At 36.9% G+C, this 20906-nt stretch overlaps 3 protein-coding genes across 7 annotated transcripts; 1 reads left to right on the plus strand and 2 right to left on the minus strand.

Annotated features, from left to right (window-relative positions):
- Nucleotides 1–949: 949 nt before the first annotated feature.
- LOC111782861 (polyadenylation and cleavage factor homolog 4-like) lies at nucleotides 950–8615 on the plus strand. 2 transcript variants are annotated; one of them, XM_023663684.1, is made up of 7 exons: nucleotides 950–1492; nucleotides 1764–1865; nucleotides 1986–2234; nucleotides 4751–5497; nucleotides 6077–6970; nucleotides 7068–7619; nucleotides 7916–8615. In XM_023663684.1, the coding sequence occupies exons 1-7, from the start codon at nucleotides 1118–1120 to the stop codon at nucleotides 7958–7960; spliced, it is 2964 nt and encodes a 987-aa protein (XP_023519452.1). In that variant the 5' UTR covers nucleotides 950–1117; the 3' UTR covers nucleotides 7961–8615. The 2 variants fall into 2 exon arrangements, with proteins under 2 accessions (XP_023519452.1, XP_023519453.1); XM_023663685.1 differs by having other exon boundaries at nucleotides 951–1492; nucleotides 4766–5497.
- Nucleotides 8616–8864: 249 nt separating this feature from the next.
- LOC111783291 (homeobox-leucine zipper protein MERISTEM L1-like) lies at nucleotides 8865–14689 on the minus strand. The gene is made up of 11 exons (XM_023664213.1): nucleotides 14651–14689; nucleotides 13110–13378; nucleotides 12237–12354; nucleotides 11939–12127; nucleotides 11005–11430; nucleotides 10821–10922; nucleotides 10463–10663; nucleotides 10199–10373; nucleotides 9853–10124; nucleotides 9681–9776; nucleotides 8865–9581 (listed from the first exon to the last, which is right to left on the minus strand). The coding sequence occupies exons 2-11, from the start codon at nucleotides 13346–13348 to the stop codon at nucleotides 9210–9212; spliced, it is 2190 nt and encodes a 729-aa protein (XP_023519981.1). The 5' UTR covers nucleotides 13349–13378; nucleotides 14651–14689; the 3' UTR covers nucleotides 8865–9209.
- Nucleotides 14690–17655: 2966 nt separating this feature from the next.
- Nucleotides 17656–20520, minus strand: LOC111782506 (CRIB domain-containing protein RIC10-like). 4 transcript variants are annotated; one of them, XM_023663267.1, is made up of 7 exons: nucleotides 20429–20520; nucleotides 20215–20297; nucleotides 19996–20057; nucleotides 19740–19909; nucleotides 19537–19634; nucleotides 19328–19445; nucleotides 17656–18236 (listed from the first exon to the last, which is right to left on the minus strand). In XM_023663267.1, exons 4-7 carry the CDS (start codon nucleotides 19795–19797, stop codon nucleotides 18034–18036), a joined length of 477 nt encoding a protein of 158 aa, XP_023519035.1. In that variant the 5' UTR covers nucleotides 19798–19909; nucleotides 19996–20057; nucleotides 20215–20297; nucleotides 20429–20520; the 3' UTR covers nucleotides 17656–18033. The 4 variants fall into 4 exon arrangements, with proteins under 4 accessions (XP_023519035.1, XP_023519034.1, XP_023519036.1 ...); XM_023663266.1 differs by lacking the exon at nucleotides 20429–20520 and having other exon boundaries at nucleotides 20215–20422; XM_023663268.1 differs by lacking the exons at nucleotides 19996–20057; nucleotides 20429–20520 and having other exon boundaries at nucleotides 19760–19909; nucleotides 20215–20422.
- Between the last annotated feature and the right edge of the window lie 386 nt (nucleotides 20521–20906).

Genomic DNA, 20906 nt, shown 5'->3' on the forward strand with positions numbered 1-20906 from the left:
ATATGAAAAATCATTTCCAAATATTTTAATGTGTATTTAATATAAATTTTGAATGATTTTTGATTAAAATATATATATATATATATATATATATATATATATAGTTTTAATAAAATCTTAATAACTAATAATTAAAAAATCTGAATATTTAATATAATTCTGCTAAATAAAAAAAAACACTTCAAACATAAAATTAACACCTAATGTAATTCCCTAAAGTCAATGGAAAATACATTTTTCCAAAAGGAATATATTTAGATTCTCTTAGGTAAGTAATCTTTATTTTATTTTTACATGTTTTTTAGATTTGGTCGGTTTGAACGCATACCAACAATTTTTTGACATTATAATTTAAATAGTAAAAAAAATAATGTTTAAGTGTATCTCAATTTTAAATATGAAATTTTATAATGTCAAATTAAATTAAAAAATATATTTTTTAGATAAATATAGATTTCACATTCAAACTTGTTAAATTAAAATATTTAAAAATTAATAATGATAATAATTAAAAAAAAAAAAAAAAACTATTCGCCTTCAGTCCTCCGAGCTCCTCCGACGAAGCGATTCCCGCCACCTGCGGCTGTCGCCATACCATCACAATCTTCTTCTTCATTCATCATCGTCTTCCTCTATCACTATAAAAGGATATCGACTGGTTGCCGACGGCGAGGACCCCCGCTATTCCGGTGGCGGTGAGGTCGACGGGCGGGAGGAAGGGGGAGCGGAAGGAGGAGTGAGGGAGAGAGGGAATAGTTATTTTAATTTTAATTTTTTTAATAAAAAATATTTAATATTAAGAATTGTTACTATTTTTATTTTAAAAATAGGTAGTGAAGTTACATTCCAAACCTCAAAGAATCAAGAAGGGTAATTTAAAGAGGGCGTTAAAATCGTAATTTTACTTCTTTGAAAATTAAAGTCGCGAGGAAATTGGTGGTACTGTTCCCCGGCGAAGAATTAAACTAAGTCACAGCGTAACTCTTTCTCTCTCTTCGGCGCTCCCCTCTTGGTTTATCTCTCTAGCTTCTTCTATGGTGGGAACAAACCCTAATTCATTTCTCTTCCCTCCTTGGCGGGATAAAATTCTGAACTCAATCGACACACTTTGTATTTCATGAATCCTTTCATGGAATCGGAAAAGCTCTTAATTTCACGAGGAAACCCTAGAACTTTAGCATATTCATCCGACCGCCCACTCCCCACCACCACCGGTAGGGCTATGCCCAATGAGTTGCCTCAAAAGCCTTCCCCTTCAATAGCTCACCGGTTTAGAGCTCAGCTAAAGCAGCGGGATGACGAATTCAGGGTTTCCGGCCTTGATGTTGCGCCCCTTCCTACCACTGAGGATATCGTGCAGTTGTACGAGCTCATGTTGTCGGAGCTCACTTTTAATTCGAAGCCCATCATTACGGATCTTACTGTTCTTGCTGAAGAGCAGAGAGAACATGGGAAGGGCATTGCCGACTTAATTTGTTCGCGTATTCTAGAGGTTCGTTTCTGTAATTTTGTTTTCCTCTAATTTGAGTTGAGAAGACTCTTTCGAACGTTTCAATTTCTGGTAGTATATGAAGTAAGTGTATTCTAATACTTTCGAATAGACTGTTTTTCTCTCTTTTGGGGTTTATCTATCTATCGCGTCTTCCTTATTTTCGATTTGATGGGGATTTGGGCTATAGAATTTAGGCTTTTATCTTCTTTGTGGATTATATTTTTCGAGACCTTGCGAACGTTCCAGTTCATCATTTCAAATTTTCGTGCAGGTTCCGGTTGACCAAAAACTTCCTTCATTATATCTGTTGGACAGCATTGTTAAGAATGTTGGGCACGAATACATCAATTATTTCTCGTCTCGTTTACCTGAGGTATGAAACTTTGGTTTCTGGTCCACACTTTTGATTCTTATGTTTTCAATGATCATACCGCTATTAGTTTGAATTTTATGAGGTTCTCATCAATCCTTTGTTTTCGTTTTTGGTGCTAAGGTGTTTTGCGAGGCTTACAGGCAAGTTCATCCTAATTTGCACAATGCAATGCGTCACCTCTTTGGGACATGGTCAACTGTGTTTCCACCTTCCATCCTTCGGAAGATCGAGGCTCGACTTTCTCAGCTAACAACACAAGAGACCTCAGCTTTGACATCCTCGAGGGCTTCTGAATCTCCTCGGCCAACTCATGGCATTCATGTCAATCCAAAATACTTGCGTCAACTGGAACACTCAGTGGGGGATAAAGTGAGCATCTATCTCTTTTGCTACTTTTTTGGGTTTGCTTCATCTGCATGCTGTCACTTAGAATATTCAACATCCTGCATCCTTTTGTTGGCTGTTTGTCATCCCCCCTGCCTTCATTTAGTGAATGTGAACGAGTACTTATTTTTGTTTTTGTTTTTTTTTTTTAAATATATAAATTGGATTAGTCCATCCCAGCCGTCTATTATTTATGTTGGGGTTGGGTGTTGCATTTGGTTGAGATGTGGTCAACTTTCACATAATTTGTACTTCCAAATCTTCTATCTACAACAATTAGTTTTTAGGACTCCAACAAATGTGACTCCAAAGATGGAATAAGTCATTAGAGATTTCTTTTGGGAAGGCTCGATGGACAATGCTTATGTTTCTTTTTGGGGGTGAGGGAGTCATATTTGGAAATTATTCTATCAGTCATTTATTCAAAAATATTTGACTGTCTAGGCTAGCTTGTGCACATATGAATAAATTTGCTGGACAGTCGCCTGACCCTATTTATTTTTTTATTTTTTTATTATTTTTTTATTTTTTAATTTCCAAAGAAACTCTTAGGATTTTAAATCTTTGGTAGGTGACTACTATGACTTGAATTTATTTCTTTAAGCTCATTTAGTTTTTCGCTAGTCCTAATGACTACTAAACCAACCCATTATGGATGAATTTGTAGAACATTTTCTAGGTACTTTCTTCCTACTCAACATCCCATAGGATTACACATTTTTAGGCAACACTTTTCATTCAAGCTGGGAGATGGTGTTTTGTGAGGTTTGTGGGTACACTAATTTCATATTTTGTGATTCTTTTGAAAGATTGTATGCTTTGGTTAATTCCATTGGGGATGTCAAAGATTTAGTAAGATATCTTGCATTCATGAAATGTTTCCTTTTGTATATCATTCAAGGGTGGGGAGTCAAGGAGTGGCTTCCCTTTCTTAAAAATTTGATAATGTTATCCTTCGATCATCTCAAGACACAAGACTGTGGAAGCTCAATCACTTGTTAGCTTTTTTTTTTTCGTGCAGCAGGAGAGAATATTATTCTTCAAGATTGTGGTATGTAAATATGAGATGTAAAGTTCCCAATGAGTGTATGATCTTCCTCTGGTCAATTATTCTGTAAGGGATTAATACTAATGATGGTATATAGAGAAGACATCCAAATTGTCCTCTCACGCATGCTTGGTGCTTTCTGTGCTAGTAAATAGAGGAATTGCTAAGCATTTGTCTTGCAAGTAGAGTACAAATGATATTGTATAGAGACAACTTTCAAATTGTCCTCTCAGGCCTAGTTGATGCTTTCTGTGCCAGCAAATATAGGAGCTGCTGTGAACTTATCTTTGAACTGTGTTTTCTCTTGGTCTCCTACTCTCTTTGGGATATTCTCTCCAATTTCTCTCCTGCTGAATAGAACCAAGGAGTTTATTTAATTGATGGTGTGCAGCTTTCCCTTCAAAAAAGAAAGGGAAGGTTTCATGGCCTTGAAGTACTATTGCTTCTTCTTCTTCTTCTTCTTGAAGATTTGGCTGAAGAGGAACCTTAAAGTTCCAACGACAAAGAAATTCCTAAAGAAAAATTATGAGATTCTATTGTCTTTGTTTTTTCTAGTTGGGATTTACTATTTGAATTATTATGTTATTTCCTATTTAAGTGATTATAGCCTAAGAAGCACAAACATAGATCGAATACGAGACACAAATACAATGGGACATGCAGGCATATCAATTTCAACTAGGATACGGATACATTGAGGATGCAATATATATATATATTTGGAGTGGAGTTGGTTTGTGAATCGCAGATATGAAAATGAAGGAAATAGTCAGGGTTTTTTATTTTTTAATTGTATTTGCTTTTTTTCTTTTATTTAAATAGTTGGGTGGAATGAGCATGTATTAGGGGCTGTTTGCTGAGCACAAATTAATTGTGGGCTTCTAAATTAGGCTAGGCTGTGGGCTGAGCAAATTAAAGGAAAAAAAATGGTTCAGCATGTGCCCCTATACGTATCTTGGGGACATGTGTATCCAAAAAATTTAAAAAGGGAAACAGATTCATGTATCAGACATGTTTCCAAAGCATATCCGGTTGAATCCGTGCTCGACATAGATTCTCTACCACAAATGAAGTATCTGTGCTTCATAGTTTATAGCTAATAAGAGAGCTCTTTTATAATTCCTTGGCTTATTTTGGGTGTTTGCCTCTTGTATATTTATTTACCATCAAAATTTGTTTTATGCTGGAAAAAGGAGGATAGATCCATGTTCTTCAAACTGTTCGGGATTTTGTGTAGAGTTGATCATGTTCAAATATGAAATTCATATTTTATACATTTGTTGTGCGTCATCTTATATATCTTTAAATGTGTGTGAAATACACAAACACACACCCGCACCTCCCAACATGATTCCCTGACTTTAATTTAATGCTAGTAGGATAGTTAATTTTCTGTTTTCTTTTGAATATCTTGCATTCATGGTGAATAAATAACGTACAAATATGTAACTAGCTTTTAGCTCTGCAGCATATCCCAGATGCAAGAGGGGCCTCAACTCTAAAAGTTCATGATAAAAAACTTGCTCCCGGATATGAAGAGTATGACTATGATCATGCAGATGGTCTTGAACATGGTGGATCTCAAGCGTTTAATTCAATGGGAAGCATGAGCCATGATTCTTTTTCTCTTGGAACAAATAAAGCAAATATAAAGCTAGCAAAATCGTCTTTGTCTTCAAGGATTGGACACAATAGACCTCTACAATCAGTTGGTGATGAACTTGAAGCGGTTAGAGCCTCACCATCGCAGAATGTATATGATTATGAAGGTTTTAGAATGATTAATAGGAATGAGGATACTAATAAATGGAGGAGAAAACAATATCCTGACGATAATCTTAATGGACTTGAAAGTACTTCATTTAATATTAGAAATGGATGTGCACTTGAGGGACCAAGAGCTTTAATTGAAGCATATGGAAGCGATAAAGGAAAAGGTTATTTAAATGACAATCCACCACAGGCTGAACATTTTTCTATGAATGGTATAGACAACAAGATGACTCCAGTAACGTGGCAGAACACTGAAGAAGAAGAGTTTGATTGGGAAGATATGAGCCCCACATTAGCTGACAGAGGCAGAAGTAATGATATGTTTAAGCCACCTGTCCCGCCTTCAAGATTTAGGACAAGATTAGGATTTGACAGATCAAATGCTATGTCTATAGAGCCTGGAATGAGAAGCAATTCGTCTCATCAGGTTCAGCTATCTTCTTCTATTCATTCTTCTATAGTTACTGAATTTGTTTGATCTCTCATCTCATTCTCGTCATTATTATCATTTGCTTCTGGCATTCTTTGCTTGGTCTTTATCCAATGTTATTGTAAAGTATCTCTGTTCATGATATGTTTTTTGTCACCAAGGATTACACGCTTACACTACAGTTTGAATTTTTTTTGCGACTCTGGTCTTCTTAAGTTTCAGATCAAAGGAATTAGTAATTAGTGTAATTCATGTTCTCAATTGCTCATGATTTCACATATTCTATAACATTGGATTCCTATCATACACTTATAGACTAAACCTGTTAGATTCCCACAGTGTAAAAGTTTTGTAATTGGTGATATACCACCTTTTCTTTCCCTAGTTTTTTCTGTTTTGAATCACTGAGACACTTATTGGGAGAGGTGTAAGACCCATATCTGTGTTCTGATTCGAGAGCATGCTTTTGGTAATTATTTTCTTCAATAAATTATAGGTATAGTTCTGTTGAGGAGTATGTAGTAGGAACTGTGCATTCCGCAAGTTAACTATTGTATGGGTTTTTCCTATCATCAGGATGCTTGGAGTATGCACGGTCACCTTTCTCAGACATCCCAGAACCTCATGAGCACTAAAGGAACGGGAGGAAATTTCCAGATACCTTTATTGGGGAGAGGCATAGCTTCATCTGGAGGTGAGAAGATGTCTCCTTTTGTTGACCAGCTTCCGACCAATGATGCTTTACATAGGTCTACCGTTGCTTCAAGATTGGGTTCTTCTGCTCTTGACTCTAGCATGGAGTCACAATCAGTTGTACAGTCTATGGGCCAAAGGCATCCTGTGAATCTTCCGGACTCTTGCCCACCCTCTAGGCCCCCTTTTCATGTGCCAGGACACAATAAGAGTCAGTTTGAGTCTTTAAATGGTAGCAATGCTTTCATCAATCGTGCAAATAGGTCTTTTTTGCCTGAGCAGCAGATGAATAACGTGAGAAATAAGGAGCTAAGTCATACAACTAAGTCCCCACAAGTTGGTAATCAACATGGTGGGCGTATTCTTTTGACTCAGGGAAATCAATTGCAGACCATCCCTTTAAAACCACAATTTCTACCATCTCAGGACATGCATGATAGTTTTAGTGCATCAGCAGTACCTCCAGTGTTACCACATTTAATGGCTCCATCTTTGAGTCAAGGATACAGTTCTCAAGGACTTCGCCCTGGTATTAGTGAGTGTTTGTCAAGTTCTGTCCCTATTGGGCAATGGAACTTGCCTGTTCATAATAGCCCCAGTAATCCATTGCATTTACAAGGGCCGCTGCCACCCCTTCCAGCTGGGCCTCATCCTACTATCTCTCAAAAGGCAGGATCCCTTGTTCCTGGCCAGCAACCTGGAACTGCATTTTCTGGCCTGATAAGTTCTCTCATGGCCCAGGGTTTGATCTCATTGAACAATAAAGCTCCTGTACAGGTATATATCTGAGTAGTATCCCTCTTAATAGCTTAGTTTGGGCATTAAATTTTTTTATACTGTTATATATTATCCACTGAGAAAGTTAAATGTTTAGGATTCTGTTGGGGTAGAATTCAATCCAGATATACTCAAGGTGCGACATGATTCTGCAATAACTGCTCTATATGCTGATCTTCCTAGACAATGCATGACCTGTGGTCTTCGATTCAAGACCCAGGAAGAGCATAGTAATCATATGGATTGGCATGTCACTAGAAATCGTATGTCAAAAAGTAGGAAACAAAAGCCTTCTCGAAAGTGGTTTGTAAGTACAAGCATGTGGCTTAGCGGTGCAGAGGCTTTAGGAACAGAGGCAGTTCCAGGATTTTTGCCTGCGGAGGTCATTGTAGAGAAAAAGGATGATGAAGAACTGGCTGTGCCCGCTGATGAGGATCAGAAAACGTGTGCATTATGTGGAGAACCTTTTGATGATTTTTACAGTGATGAAACAGAGGAGTGGATGTATAGGGGTGCTGTCTACATGAATGCACCTGATGGACAAACAGCCGGCATGGATAGATCTCAGTTAGGGCCCATAGTGCATGCTAAATGCAGGACCGAATCTAATGTGGTTCCCTCAGAAAGTTTTGACCAAGATGAACAAAGGGTATGCTTATATCTTTTCTGTTTTTTTCCCTTAGATCCATGTCATCTGTCTTTCCTTGTGTTTCATTCTCTAGAAATAATGTAATTATGAGATAGCTAAGAAAAGATAGGACTTCATAAAAAAATGTTAAATCATTGATCAACCCAAAAGCTTAAGCTGATGGGTTACGGTAAGTTAATATTTTAACAGAAATCTACAGTTATTTTTGGTGGCTCGTTGATGTATACCCGGTGCTTTGTTAGCTGCAAGAATTTATTAGCATTTTTAAAACTCACACCGTTAACTTTTGACCGCAGGGAGTTAGTGAAGAAGGTAGTCAAAGAAAACGATTGCGGAGCTAGCCTAGATGGATGTCTATACTCTCGCTGTAGCTTATACAAGTTTTTCCAAATGATCGCTTGTTCTCACAGTAGTATAGCTAGAATGACTTGGCTTGTGCTTGAATCATTGTATATTTTTAAAATGGAAAATTTCATGCGCAATATGTATATTGCAATCTAAAAGAGGCCAACCTTCATCTTCTTTGCTGTGGAATTTCCTTAAAAGTCTTAGATCTAAATCCTCATCTTTAAAGGGTTAGTATTGTACGTTCGAATTGAATGCTTTAGTAAGGCAACATCTTGTACGTTTTCCCCATTGAATGGATTCGTGAATCACGGCCATTAAAACTTGTGATTCTTCATGTAGATCAATAATTTGAGTGGGAGTCCTACCTGCCCATTACATCTATGCTATGCTGTGTTTGACTTGACATCTGCAGGGCGTTGAATGGAGCGTAGTTGCGGCTATCAGATCTTGCTCGATGTTTATTTCCATTCAAATGGAAGCCAAGATACTCGCTATGGACCATGGACCACTCTTGTTTCTGGTTTTACTTCTTTTTAAAGTTTTTTTTTTGGGGATGGGGGTTCAAACTGTTATGAAGTTTGATTCAGAGTTTGTACTTCGACAATTCTTGAACAATACAGTATGTTGAACTGTCTTGAGTTACCAATATTCCGAGTACTTTGTTTTGTTTGGCGACTGTCGATTCAGTTAAACTTCTGTTTTGTCATTGCGTTCTTTTATGCTGAAGATCTCATAGGATGACTCGGTTCTTTTATGCTGAAGATCTCATAAGATGACTCGTTTTAGATATACTCAGTTTTGAGCTTTCATATGTAAATCAATTGAACTCAGAGATCGAAATCAAAGAAACCAAGCTTGAAAGTTAACCTTTAATGCAACAATGTAACCATAATTTCTATATCAATCAAGTTTCTTCAGCTTTTTCTCCAAGAACAACCCTCAATTGTTCATTAAATTAACAAAAGAAATCCTCCCATTAGAACTACAAAACCTTGGAAACAAAAACGTTTAATTTATTACTAAACATTTTGGCACTTGAAGTCAATGTCCGAACCCATTACCATGACAAGCCTGCAAACACAAGGCAAGGATAACACAAGGTTCGTTTTTGACTCCTTCCCTTTTCTTTTTCATCATATAACTCTTAACCTTTCAAACTTTTTTTCTTCTGTCCTCTTTGAAATCTTGATTAGCTCACTCTTTAAAAAAAACCCAAAAAGAAAAAAGTTTGTCTCTGTTAATTCATGGATGCTCACACATGACCGCAGCTCTAATCCGCTCGACCGTGCACTTGATGAGGCTGTTCACCGTCGCCACCGACCCTAGAGACAGTTTGGCCGTTGGCACTGAATCCACCAATATCTGAAATGCAACTGTCAACAAGGAACCACCGGACCCGAACTCCAGAATTCCCGCTGGCGCATCGGGGCCACTAGGTCCATCAGGCAGTATGGCGAATCCAGACGGCAACAGAGCAACGTAATCAGGGTCTCCGCCGCTCAACACCATGTTCATAGCGACGGTGTCGACTGGTGCATAGGTTATGTAGCAACCACTGATGTCGCTGCAACTCTCTTGTAGTATCAGCATGTTGCTCTGGCTTGAATTTGTACTCTGTTATGCGTTTAAACACGTTTAGTTCTTGATAATATTTAAATGAAATTGACGAAGAACAACAACAACATCAACAACAACCACAAATTTCCCACTTACGTTAACACGAAGCAACGACACACAGTTCCCCGGGTTGCGATCATTGCCAATGCGAGCCATTTCTTGGACCAACCCACCATTTGAAAGAACATCCCACTAGGAAAAAAGAACACCCTTTTATATAATTATTGTTCGAACTAAAATAATAAATAGTTATCAAACGGAGCCTTACTTGACTGCGAGTGTTTTGATCTCGAAGAAAATGGAAGACCCTATTAGGGGGAATTGGAATCCAGAATGAAGTTGCTGCATTTAGAACAATTCCGGGAGGTCGCCCGGGGTCGTCGAGGCTCTTTCTTGCCATGACTCGAACATGGTCGGAATCAATTGTGGATAATGTTGTCCAATTGTGTGCAGAAGCAGCTCCAACGCCACTGCAGAAGCTCCTAACCATTCTCTCTGCTAGCTTCATTACGCTCCTCCTCCCCTCTTGCCCGGTTACCACTTTTAACAAAATTATTAGTAAATTAGATCACTTCCAAATAATTTAACAAAGATATGATGTTGGGTTCATTTACCGCATATGTCCACTGCAGGAATATTGGCAGCAGAGGAGTTGGTCAGGCGTTGGCACTGTCGATCAAGCGTAGCCACCCATCGTTTGGCGCCGAAGGCAAGCCCACAAGTGACCACTCGTTTGTACAAATTGTGTACCGCTCGATCATCCACTTCAACATGTTCCACCCACATAATCTGATCAAATTATCGGTTTTCGCGTTAACGAATCAAATAGTTATCAAACAAAGCTTAAATTCAGCTTAATTCAAAGAACTAAAACGGACCTTTGAGTAACCATTGGGAAGTTCTTGGATTAAGCAACCCGACGGTCTTCTTCGAGTCCTTGACGTTGGAGTAGGACGTAAATAGTCTAGCGAGACATCGACTACAGCCCAACTCCGATCTGTCTGCTGCTTACAATATCTCACAAAGTAATTTTCTCGAGTCGGAACTAAAGGAGAAGGAACTTGAAACTCTGCCGTCATCTTCACAAACAACAATTTACATGTAAAAATTTGAAAGTCAAACGATCAAACTTGTAATTTAATCTTAAAAGAAGGGTGTTAACAATTTACATGTAAAAATTTGAAAGTCAAACGATCAAACTTATAATTTAATCTTAAAAAAAGGGTGAGAACATACGACGTGGAGAGCTCCATTATAGTTGCCACCAACTCCCGTTGACAAAACTTCGAGGGTCAACGCTCTCGAAACAATCCCACAAAATATGTTTGACCACTGATTCTGAAATATACATCACCACGTTAAAAAATTGAATTTTATGTCTAATAGGTGAAATAAAGAGTAAAAAGGTGAAAGTACTCACGACGTCCATGAGAATGTCGACAAGTTTTAAATGATTGAAAGCCACAATGGAAGTTTCTCTTGAAGCTTCAAGGCTGAGCCCCAGAATTCTTGGGCCAATTCCTGTAGAGTAAGTCCTGAGGTACTCATCTTCATTAAGCATTTCCATGGAGTTTTCCCCAGGAACCCACAAGGGTTCACCTGCGTGAGCCATTCTGCAAAGTTCTTCCATGGCTGAAACAGCAAGCTCAACGATCACTGGCTTATCAATTTCAGTAGTGACAGACTTCAACATGTCTCCAACTCCATAAATTTCCCCTAAGAACTCTGCTTGGGGCGGCTGCAATGCTCTGCCAACCCCAAGATCAAGGGCGCAGGGCGGGATGCGAGAATGGGAAGCCCATGGCTTCCCAGCAAACTTGCTAGCAACTGAGTTTAATCTCTCAATCTGTTTGGTAAAACAACATTAAACAATAAAATTGAGTATTAAAAGGTGTCGAAGATTGTTGGGAGGGAGTCCCATACTGATTAAGTAAAGGAATGATCCTGAGTTTATAAGAACTTAGGCTCAAAGTGGACAATGTCATACAATTGTGGAGAGTCGTAATTCCTAACATGGTATCAGATTTATGTCCTCAATAGAATCTTCAAACGTCGAGCAAAGAAGTTGTGAGTCTCGAAGGTGTAGTCAAAAGTGACTCAAGTGTCAAACAAAGGGGTGTACTTTGTTCAAAGACTCCAAAGAAGGAGTTGAGCCTCGATTAATGGGAGGTTGTTCGAGGGCTCCACAGGCTTTAAGGGAGGCTCTATAATGTACTCCGTTCGAGAGGAGGATTGTTGAGAGAGAGTCTCTCATTGGGTAATTTAGGGAACAATCATGTCGAAGCTTTTTTAGAAGTAAAGCTAAGAGCTTATGCTTGACAATATCATACAATTCTTAACCGTAGCTAGATTACCTCGTCTCTTAGCTGCGCATTGTCGATCCTCAAATGTTGGTCATCAAAGGACATCTCGCCAAGAGCGGCAGGGCCGCCACAATTGGGGCAGCTGGTGTTGCTTAGAGCTTCCTTGTACCGCATGTTCTCTGCTCTTAGTTTCTCGTTTTGAGCCTTCAAGATTGCGTTCTCATGGCGTTCATGTTGAGCCTTAATTAGTGCCGCACAGATTGATTAAACCATTAAAATTTGGACGGATAATGATGATTGCAATGATGATTATAGAGATGATTAAAATGAATACAGAGAAGAATGAGACCTTGAGTTGGGTACGCTTGTTTTGAAACCAGAACTTGACTTGGAGGGGATCCAGCCCTAGCTCACGGCTCAGCTCTTTTCTTTGCTTGTCATCTGGGTGAGGACATTCCTTAAAGAACCTGTAACGTTCCACATTCAATTATCTTCAAATTAATTCATTTTTAACCTATGATTCATAATTCATAATGTTCTTCTTTTTAGTGCATGTGATTAAATAATTTTTTTTTNTTTTTTTTTTTTTGAGATAGGTCCCATTTTGATAACCATTTCATTTCTATTCTTCTATTTTACAAAATTAAATTTATAAATATTACTTCTATTTATCATTTTTTTTAGCAATTTTTTCCTATTTTTAAACAATTTTCATAAATCAAACCCAAAATTTAAAATTTAAAGAAAATAGTTATATATATATATATANTATATATATATATATATATATATATATATATATATATATATATATATATATCATATTAAAATTGACTTAAAATTCAAATTTTAAACAAGGGAAACACTCACCACAGAAATATAAAAAATAAAAAGTAAAAAATAAATTTTAATTTTGTATTTTAAGACAATTTTAAAAAGATATTAATCTTAGATGAACAGACTCTGGTATAATATTATCAAGCATAAGCTCTCATGTCTTTAATGTCTTATGTCCTTACTATCTTACTGCCAGCAATGTAGATAGTATTACTAGATTATAAATTTATGATCATTTCTTAAATTAGCGGATGTGGACTTTCATTGGACCATTAATTTATTTTTGAAAAAGATTATTAAATTATTAAACCTTTTTTAATGCATAATTAGAAGATAATGAAAGCAATGAAGCAATTAAAAAGAGTGTAAAGAAGAAGATGATTACGCTTCCATTTCCTGGATTTGAAGCTGAGTATGGCGATGGTAACGCTTCCTCTTATTAGTGTGATTGTGAAGAAATGGGTCCTCTCCCATGGCGGCGTCCTTCACCGATCTGCTGCTGCTCTCCAACTGATCATCTTCCCCAAACTTCTCCAGCTCCGTTTCGAAGTTTTTCTGGGTCATCTCCAGAAGAACAACATCCTCCTCATCATGATGTTCTTCATAATCATGCCCTCCCAACATCTCTTACGATCTCTTGATCTTCAAACCCCCCTTTATAACAATTACAACTTGTTATTGCACACAGATGATGCACCCACAAATGGGTACTCTTTTATTAATACTACATTTCATTTTTACAACCCTGTCCTTTCAAACAACTACCTTATTAAATAAATCTTATTATTATCCTCGGGACGTAGACGGAAAAGCCCGTTGAGGATTGTTGGTGTTAAACGAACACGACTCTCCACAATTGTATGATATTGTCCACTTTAAGTTTATTGCTGACTCCCCACACTGGTATGATATTGTCCACTTTAAGCTTATTGCTGACTCTCCACAATGGTATGATATTGTCCACTGCTGACTCTCCACAATGGTATGATATTGTCCACTTTAAACTTATTGCTGACTCTCCACAATGGTATGATATTGTCCACTTTAAGCTTATTGCTGACTCTCCACAATGGTATGATATTGTCCGCTTTAAGCATAAGCTCTCGTGATTTTGCTTTTAGAGCTCTCATGGCTCTGTTTTGGGCTTCCCAAAAGGCCTCAAACCAATGGAGTTAGTATTCTTTAATTATAAACTCATGATCATTCCCTAAATTAGCCGATGTGGGACTTTCATCATCCAACAGTTAGACGAAGAGTAATCTTAGAGTTTATTTATAAGTAGTGTTAGGAATCACGGCTCTCTATAATGATATGATATTGTCCACTTTGAGTGTAAACTCTCGTGGCTTTGATTTTAGTTTTTAACATTTCTTACTCATAAACCCATGATCAATCCCTTGACAGAACGTGGGACTCCCTCCAACAATTCTCAACAAGGAGTACTATCATCTTTATTGGTACGAGTCGTCTATAGAAATCAAAAGCAAAACCAGATAGTTTACCCTCAAAAGGAAAAGCCTTTTTCCTCCTTGTCCCCGTCTATCCTAGCAACATTTTCTATTTATTTTTGTAGAGGACGGAGAATGGAATCCTTATTCTCGACCCCATTTAACTATCCGGGAAAAATCTCTCTCAATTTCGTTCTCCGTTCTCTATTTAAATGAGAAATCCAAACACCGATAAAAAAAATTATTTATTCGGGAGAGTTGGGCTTGTTTGTTGTAAAATTATAAACTTAAAAAAAAAAAAGTATTTAAAGAAGAGATAGTTAAAGATTATAGGAGAAGTCGAAAGAAATAGTGTTTTACATACACAAATGATGATGTGACTGAGAATGTTTGTTTAATCCACCACGTAATATGGAAATAACAAGACACATATGGTAAGCTGTAATAGAAGAGATATAAGTATAAGAAGAACAATCACCTGATCGAACGATGATGAAGAAAGACGTGTAGAAGTTAGAATCGGTTGAGATGCATTGCGGCGAGCGAGGTGTGAAGGTTAAGTGTGTTGAAGCCCAAAGCAAAGCAAAGCAAAGAAGACCCTCTTCTCTTCTGTTCTGTGGAGTTGTGGGGAAAATGAGAGAGAGAGAGAGAAGGGCAGAGTCAGGTTTTTGATGATTGAATTTGGGTTTTATAAATAATGGTAAAGAAGGTTCAGAAGTGGGTGTAAGCAGTAATGGCCAAAATGGACTAAATATGGAGAGATGAAACAGTTGGGAAGCCATCAACACACTAAATATCAACGTGGAATAAGAGATGAAACCGCTGCTTTTCCATTCATTTCTCGATGGTCCCGACCTTCTCCTACAACATCTATATTTTCACTAAGTTCTCACCAAACATAAAATTGTTTCACGTGCCCAAACCAACTTCTAAAACTCGTTTTAGACATATCCTCCTCTCTAACCCACAACTGATGGTATCTGGACCTTAACTCAATCTTGTAGAATACCGATCCATCTTATAATTGATCAAACAAATCGTCTATTCTTAAAACGAGATACTATTTCTTTTTTATACAGTGGCCTTATTTAGTTTTCGATAGTCAATGCATAAGTTCATGGTATCATTCTTCTTTTTCCATAAAAAGAACGAGTGCCCTCAAGGCGAAACACTCAATGGGTTGAGGTCATTCAGTAAATTCCTATCAGTAACCTACAAAACAAAGGTGCACTTGTTTGTTTATGTATTAACGTTCAATATTTTTAAGGTTTTTTTAGTCATCGAGATGAGGTCACTGTTCATTTATATGTCTCTTGTTTACTCGGATGTCATAGTAATACTTATATCTTGTATAGGTTTTAAGCTTGGGGGAAATTATTGGAAGAGTACAAATATTAAATATCTCAGAGCTAAAATAAAATAAGCGTGGAAATAATAATTAATATTTGACCATTTATAGGTTTTGCAGGTGGTAAAAATAATAATTTAAAACATGAAAGTAACTTTTTTTAAAAAAAAAAAAAAAAAACTAATTAACATATTTATATTAGATAATTAATTAATTATAAGAGATTAACTAAAAATATTTCTCTCTATTTAGTTAATCATTGCTCTAATTGAGATTAACGGGTAGGGTTAAATAATTTTTGATATCTAGTTGAATTGAATAGGAGGGTTCAAAAAACCTGATCAACTCAAACCAACCCAACTCATACACTTTAGGTTGGGTTATAAACTAAAACTAGGTTCATTATTTAACGAAGAGTTATCTGGGTTGAAACGATTTCCAATCCGAACAATTGGGTTAAGTCTAGAAAAAGTCCCAACCCACGAACATTCCTAGAACTGAACTACAAAAAAATGGATACAGCCAGAGTTGCACACAATAATACTCTTAATAAATGCCCGAAAATAATTTAAAACGCTCACGTGGCCATAATTGATGTCGAATAGAATAGAATGATATAAGGTACTTTTTATCCATTGCAACAAGGCATTCTTAATGGGTATTTAATGTTGGAACAAAGAAATGATAATAAAAAAAAAATATATATATATATATATAACATTCTATTTATTAAGTGGAAAAAAAAATGAATAATTCAAATAGTGAATGTTGAGGGAGCAGTGTTACATATAATGTGAACCAACAATAATTTTCATTTATTACAAAGTTTTAAATAAAATGAATTATGCCCTGCAAATATTTTCCTTATAGTTTTGGTTTTATATTAATGAACTTAATTTCTACTCGCGTTGGGTGCAGCCCAGCTTTAAAGTGGGTTGTCCTGCAACACCCCAGCACCCTAATTAAGACACACCTGCTTAGCTCAATGCCCACTATGGTTTGTTTACTGGTATGATCAGCATCCATTAATGCCACCAAAACCTTACATAATTGCTAAAACAAATATGAAACAGTTAGATCACCTAAGTAATGGTTGATTAAATGAAGTTCTAAGCTATGAAATAGTTATTTAGTTTGGTATCAATTGGTGCATTGATGTGAGTTCTTTATTTGGAAAGGGTTATTCGATTCGCTTCTAACTTCAACACCGTGTCCCCCTCGTTATTGACTCTGTGCCCAACGAACGTCTGTATAGAGGGAGCGAGAGGAAGAAAGGGGCATAAGGAAAAAAGATGTTAGAAATACTTATTAACTAATTAACAAGTTTTTTAATTCCATTGTGGTGAAGTAGTGAAATAAAGAATAATAGTAAGGAATGACATCTTCATTCTATATGATCCTTTTTCTTGTGTATCATAGTAATCAAATAATAAACCTTCTTGGGATGTTGTTGTTTCATTTTTTTTTTTTTCTGTGTTTTCAAATATAATCAATAATTTTATCTACGATTCATTGTAACAAAAGAGAGGATAGAGGGTTATACTTCACTTATTTTGTAAAAATAAGCTCATCGTTACCAAATATTGTATGCTTTGGTCGGTTACGTTTTGTCGTTAGCCTCACAATTTTTAAAACCTGTCTACTAGGGAGATGTTTCCACACCCTTGTAATAAGGAATGCTTCGTTCTCCTCTCCCTACAATTCACCCTTCTTAAGAGCCCAGCGTCCTATATGGCTCTAATATCTTTTATAACAATCCAAGTCCACCGCGAGCAAATATTGTTTGCTTTGACCTATTACGTATCGTCATCAACCTCAAAGCTTGTAAAACACGTATGTTATGGAGAAGTTTCCACACTCTTACAATAAATGTTTCGTTCTCTACTCCAATCAATGCGGGTCGTGTTAGGCTCTGGAAAGGCCAATATGTTGTTAAACATGCATCAGCACAAAGGGCTGAAAATGTCGGAGGCAGTGTCGTTTTTTCATTAAATGAATGAATGCAAGTGGTGGGGAAGATGGCAACGTCACAACCAATGAAGTAAGTTGGAGAGTGGCGAAGTTGCTGAGCTCAACGGAAGCAATGGCCTCTTCTCTTTTGTCAATATCTCACAGATTCACAACGCTACAGCTTACAAAGAACCAAACATGGGTGCATTCACTAATAAATTTTCCAGACCCATCAAAGAAAATGAACTCACAACAACACATTTGTTCAAAGTAGCAGCACACTTCCATATCAAGCATGGCCTTTTCTTCTTGAAAATCAAAACAAAATGCTCTCTTTTGACCCATCTTAGACATTGCATCAACATCAATTCTTTTACACATCTTCTAATGCCTAACTAGATTCCCTTTCCGGAGCGAAAAGGACCCGAAAATTACTACTTTTCATTGTTCGTCAGATATACAATGGAGTCGAAAAAAGCACGCCATTCCTGATATGATAAAAAAGGCAGACTAGACTTGTTTATCTATTCATTTGCACAAGTATGAGAGTTATAATGGTAGTTCTATACTTGCAAATTGGGTACCATCTTGATCTCGCCGAAGGATGATGGCTTTGTCTTTGATGCTCGTGATGATTTTGAAGAAGATTTTGGAGAGAAGTTTCTGGTCTTTTTCTTTGGTTTTGTGGGAATGTTGGGAATTTCTGTGCGTGGAAGTTCACCAAACAAGTCTGATGATTGTTGGCGTAGCATTGCTTGATCAAAATCTGTACACAAGAGAAAATAAAAATCTTTGATAAGCAATGATTCGCCATTCATTTTGATGGACACGCCACAGCAACCAAACAATCACAGGCCATGTGCAACTTCCATCAATTCTGTACAGAAAATGATGAACTGGCTATCAACGTCGAGCAAGGAGACCCCAAAAAAAGAAGAAAATGTCTTGAGTATCAGAAAGGCTGGTCAGAACTGGGATGACAGACTATCCAAATTTAGCACTTAGTTCAAGTGTCAACAAAGATCCAAGAACTACGACAGCGACCTCTAGGATGAAACTCTGACAACAAATGTAGACAGTCAAATGTACAAAGTGAAATAGAATAGTAAATCTCAAGATAACTTCATGTTTAGACAGCAATTTGGTGATGAACCGAACGAAATTAGGGAGTGGATTGGCTTATCAACATGGGTTAGGAAAAGATGGAAAAGGTTGATTGTAACCGCCCAAGCCACCGGATATTGTCCGCTTTGGCTCGTTACGTATTGCCATAGAAAACGCAATCTACTAGGGAGAAGTTTCCACACTCTTTAAAAAAATGTTTCGTTCCACTCTTCAACCGATGTGAGATCTCACAATCCACCCTCCTTGATAGCCCCTAACGTCCTCGTTGACACACCGTTCGGTGTCTGGCTCTGATGCTATTTGTAACGGCTCAAGCCCACCGCTAGCAGATATTGTCTGCTTTGTCCCGTTACGTATCATCGTCAGCCTCATGATTTTAAAACACATCTACTAGGGAGAGGTTTCCATACCCTTATAACAAATGCTTAGTTTTCCTCTCCAATCAAGATGTGATCTAATATCACATTTTTCTATTACCCCAGACAGAGGAGAGATGATCTCGTGACATAAAAGCCAAAATCTCTCAAATGGGGTAAAGAATCTTCAAAATCTGTTCATCTCATAGGTTAACCCGTGAAAAGCCCCTGTTTTCACTTGTCCACGAACACAAAATACCTTCCTTCCAATCCAACATATTCTCAGTACCATTTCTACAGCAATTTCTTTGCTATAAAAAAGAAGTGATCCAAAAATGAAAAGGAGAAGCTACAATGGAGGGTGGCAAGAAAGTACCAAGAGAAGACCATGTTGTAGGAGCTGTAACAGCAGAAGAACTGGAATCTATTCTATCACTAATATCCCCAAACGACGCAGCTGATAAATGCTCTGGTGCTGTTTTGAATTCATTCATCTGCCAGAACAAGGGAGAATTTAAGAGACCCAGATAGCTAAATTGTACAAAGAAGTGAAAATATTGAGATCAGATGATGATAATAACGTACCCAACTGGGCGCTGTTCCAGAATGGCCATCCCATCCAATATGTGCCACATGCTTCACATCCGTAGGATACCCAATCTCCATCTCTCGTTCTTTCACCACTGAAACCCCAAAATTCAGTCCCAAATAATCAAAACCCAAATCAAAAGTTAAGAGGGAAATTGTGTAAAAGAGAGAAGAAACAGAAACAGAAACAGAAACAATACCAAAGATTTGGGAAATGTACTTGAAACTTTTGTAGATCCCTTTCAATTTGTTTGACATGATGTTGAAACAGCTGATACAACCAACCCCTTTAGACAATAAGATTACGAACCGACAAGCAAAAACCCCCCAAAGAAATTGGAGATCGATGGCGGTTGTTTTTCCTTCAAACCTGCCAGAAAAGTAGGCATGTTCAGCTTGGACAAGCTTTGCGAGTATTTTTTTAAGCACATTACAATCAAACAATGCCTAGAGTACCCGAGAAGGCTTAGTGCATGTGATTTCAGTTTCCTTTCTTCCCGGTGGATGAAGAATGGTATCTAATAATTTGACACATTTCATTAATGAGGAAGATACGATTTGTAGATTCATTAAAGGGTTTCAAACCCCACATTTGTTTCCCCTAATACAACAGTTCAAAATGCAGAAAACTAAACACAAAATCAAGTAGAAGCGAAAATGGAAACGATACAATACCTAAAGAAAAGCAACGAGTTCTTCTTCTTCTCCAGCAACTGAAGTAGAATGATCCAAAGCGTTCATTTGGGTGTTCAAAAAGCCTAAAAGTGAAAGCCCATCAAGGAAAACACAAGAAAGAAGAAAGGAGCAATGAAATGTGAAGAACAGAGAAATGGGTGGCCTTAGAAAATGAAGGGTAATTGAGAGAGTTGCAAGGGAGAAGACAACATACCAAGAAGATTAGGTATTGGGTCAGTCATAATATGCATTCTGTTCATGTACATCTATGATGACCCTATATTGCTTGCTAATCAGATGCTGTTTTGTGGGTCAATACTAAAGTTTGTGCAAATTTCATTTTAGTCCTCCAATTTTAGGTTNAAAAAAAAAAAAAAAAAAAAAAAAAAAAAAAAAAAAAATCACTCATTTGAAGATATGCTCATGTGTTAATATAATAACACTTGAAGTCATGTTATGAACTAATAAAAATTCAAACTTTATTTTTACTCACAAATTTCTTTCTTTTTTTTATTATCTAATTTTAAAAGGAATTCAAAATCCAGCCAAACATTTTAAACTAAAAAATTAATTATAATTTAAAATTTAGTTAAGAATTCAAATATTATTTTTAAAATAAGGTGTTGAATGTCTCAAAACTCGAAACAAATATAAATTATTAAAAAATATATATATATATAAAGACGAAAATA

This window comes from Cucurbita pepo, chromosome LG20 (genome assembly GCF_002806865.2).
Source record: "Cucurbita pepo subsp. pepo cultivar mu-cu-16 chromosome LG20, ASM280686v2, whole genome shotgun sequence".
Taxonomy (NCBI): Eukaryota; Viridiplantae; Streptophyta; class Magnoliopsida; order Cucurbitales; family Cucurbitaceae; genus Cucurbita; species Cucurbita pepo.

Bases quoted from the DNA above. Each gene is read 5' to 3' on its own strand.
- LOC111782861 (XM_023663684.1), top strand. From the start codon at position 1,118: ATGAATCCTTTCATGGAATCGGAAAAGCTCTTAATTTCACGAGGAAAC. The intron at 1,493-1,763 runs GTTCGTTTCTGT...ATTTTCGTGCAG, and splicing joins TTTGTTCGCGTATTCTAGAG to GTTCCGGTTGACCAAAAACT. The intron at 7,620-7,915 runs GTATGCTTATAT...TTTTGACCGCAG, and splicing joins TTGACCAAGATGAACAAAGG to GGAGTTAGTGAAGAAGGTAG.
- LOC111782506 (XM_023663267.1), bottom strand. From the start codon at position 19,797: ATGTCAAACAAATTGAAAGGGATCTACAAAAGTTTCAAGTACATTTCC. The intron at 19,635-19,739 runs GTATTGTTTCTG...TTGGGGTTTCAG, and splicing joins GTACATTTCCCAAATCTTTG to TGGTGAAAGAACGAGAGATG. The intron at 19,446-19,536 runs GTACGTTATTAT...TTGTTCTGGCAG, and splicing joins CTGGAACAGCGCCCAGTTGG to ATGAATGAATTCAAAACAGC.
- LOC111783291 (XM_023664213.1), bottom strand. From the start codon at position 13,348: ATGTTGGGAGGGCATGATTATGAAGAACATCATGATGAGGAGGATGTT. The intron at 10,923-11,004 runs GTGAGTACTTTC...TGTATATTTCAG, and splicing joins TCGACATTCTCATGGACGTC to AATCAGTGGTCAAACATATT. The intron at 10,664-10,820 runs GTATGTTCTCAC...TTGTTTGTGAAG, and splicing joins ATAATGGAGCTCTCCACGTC to ATGACGGCAGAGTTTCAAGT.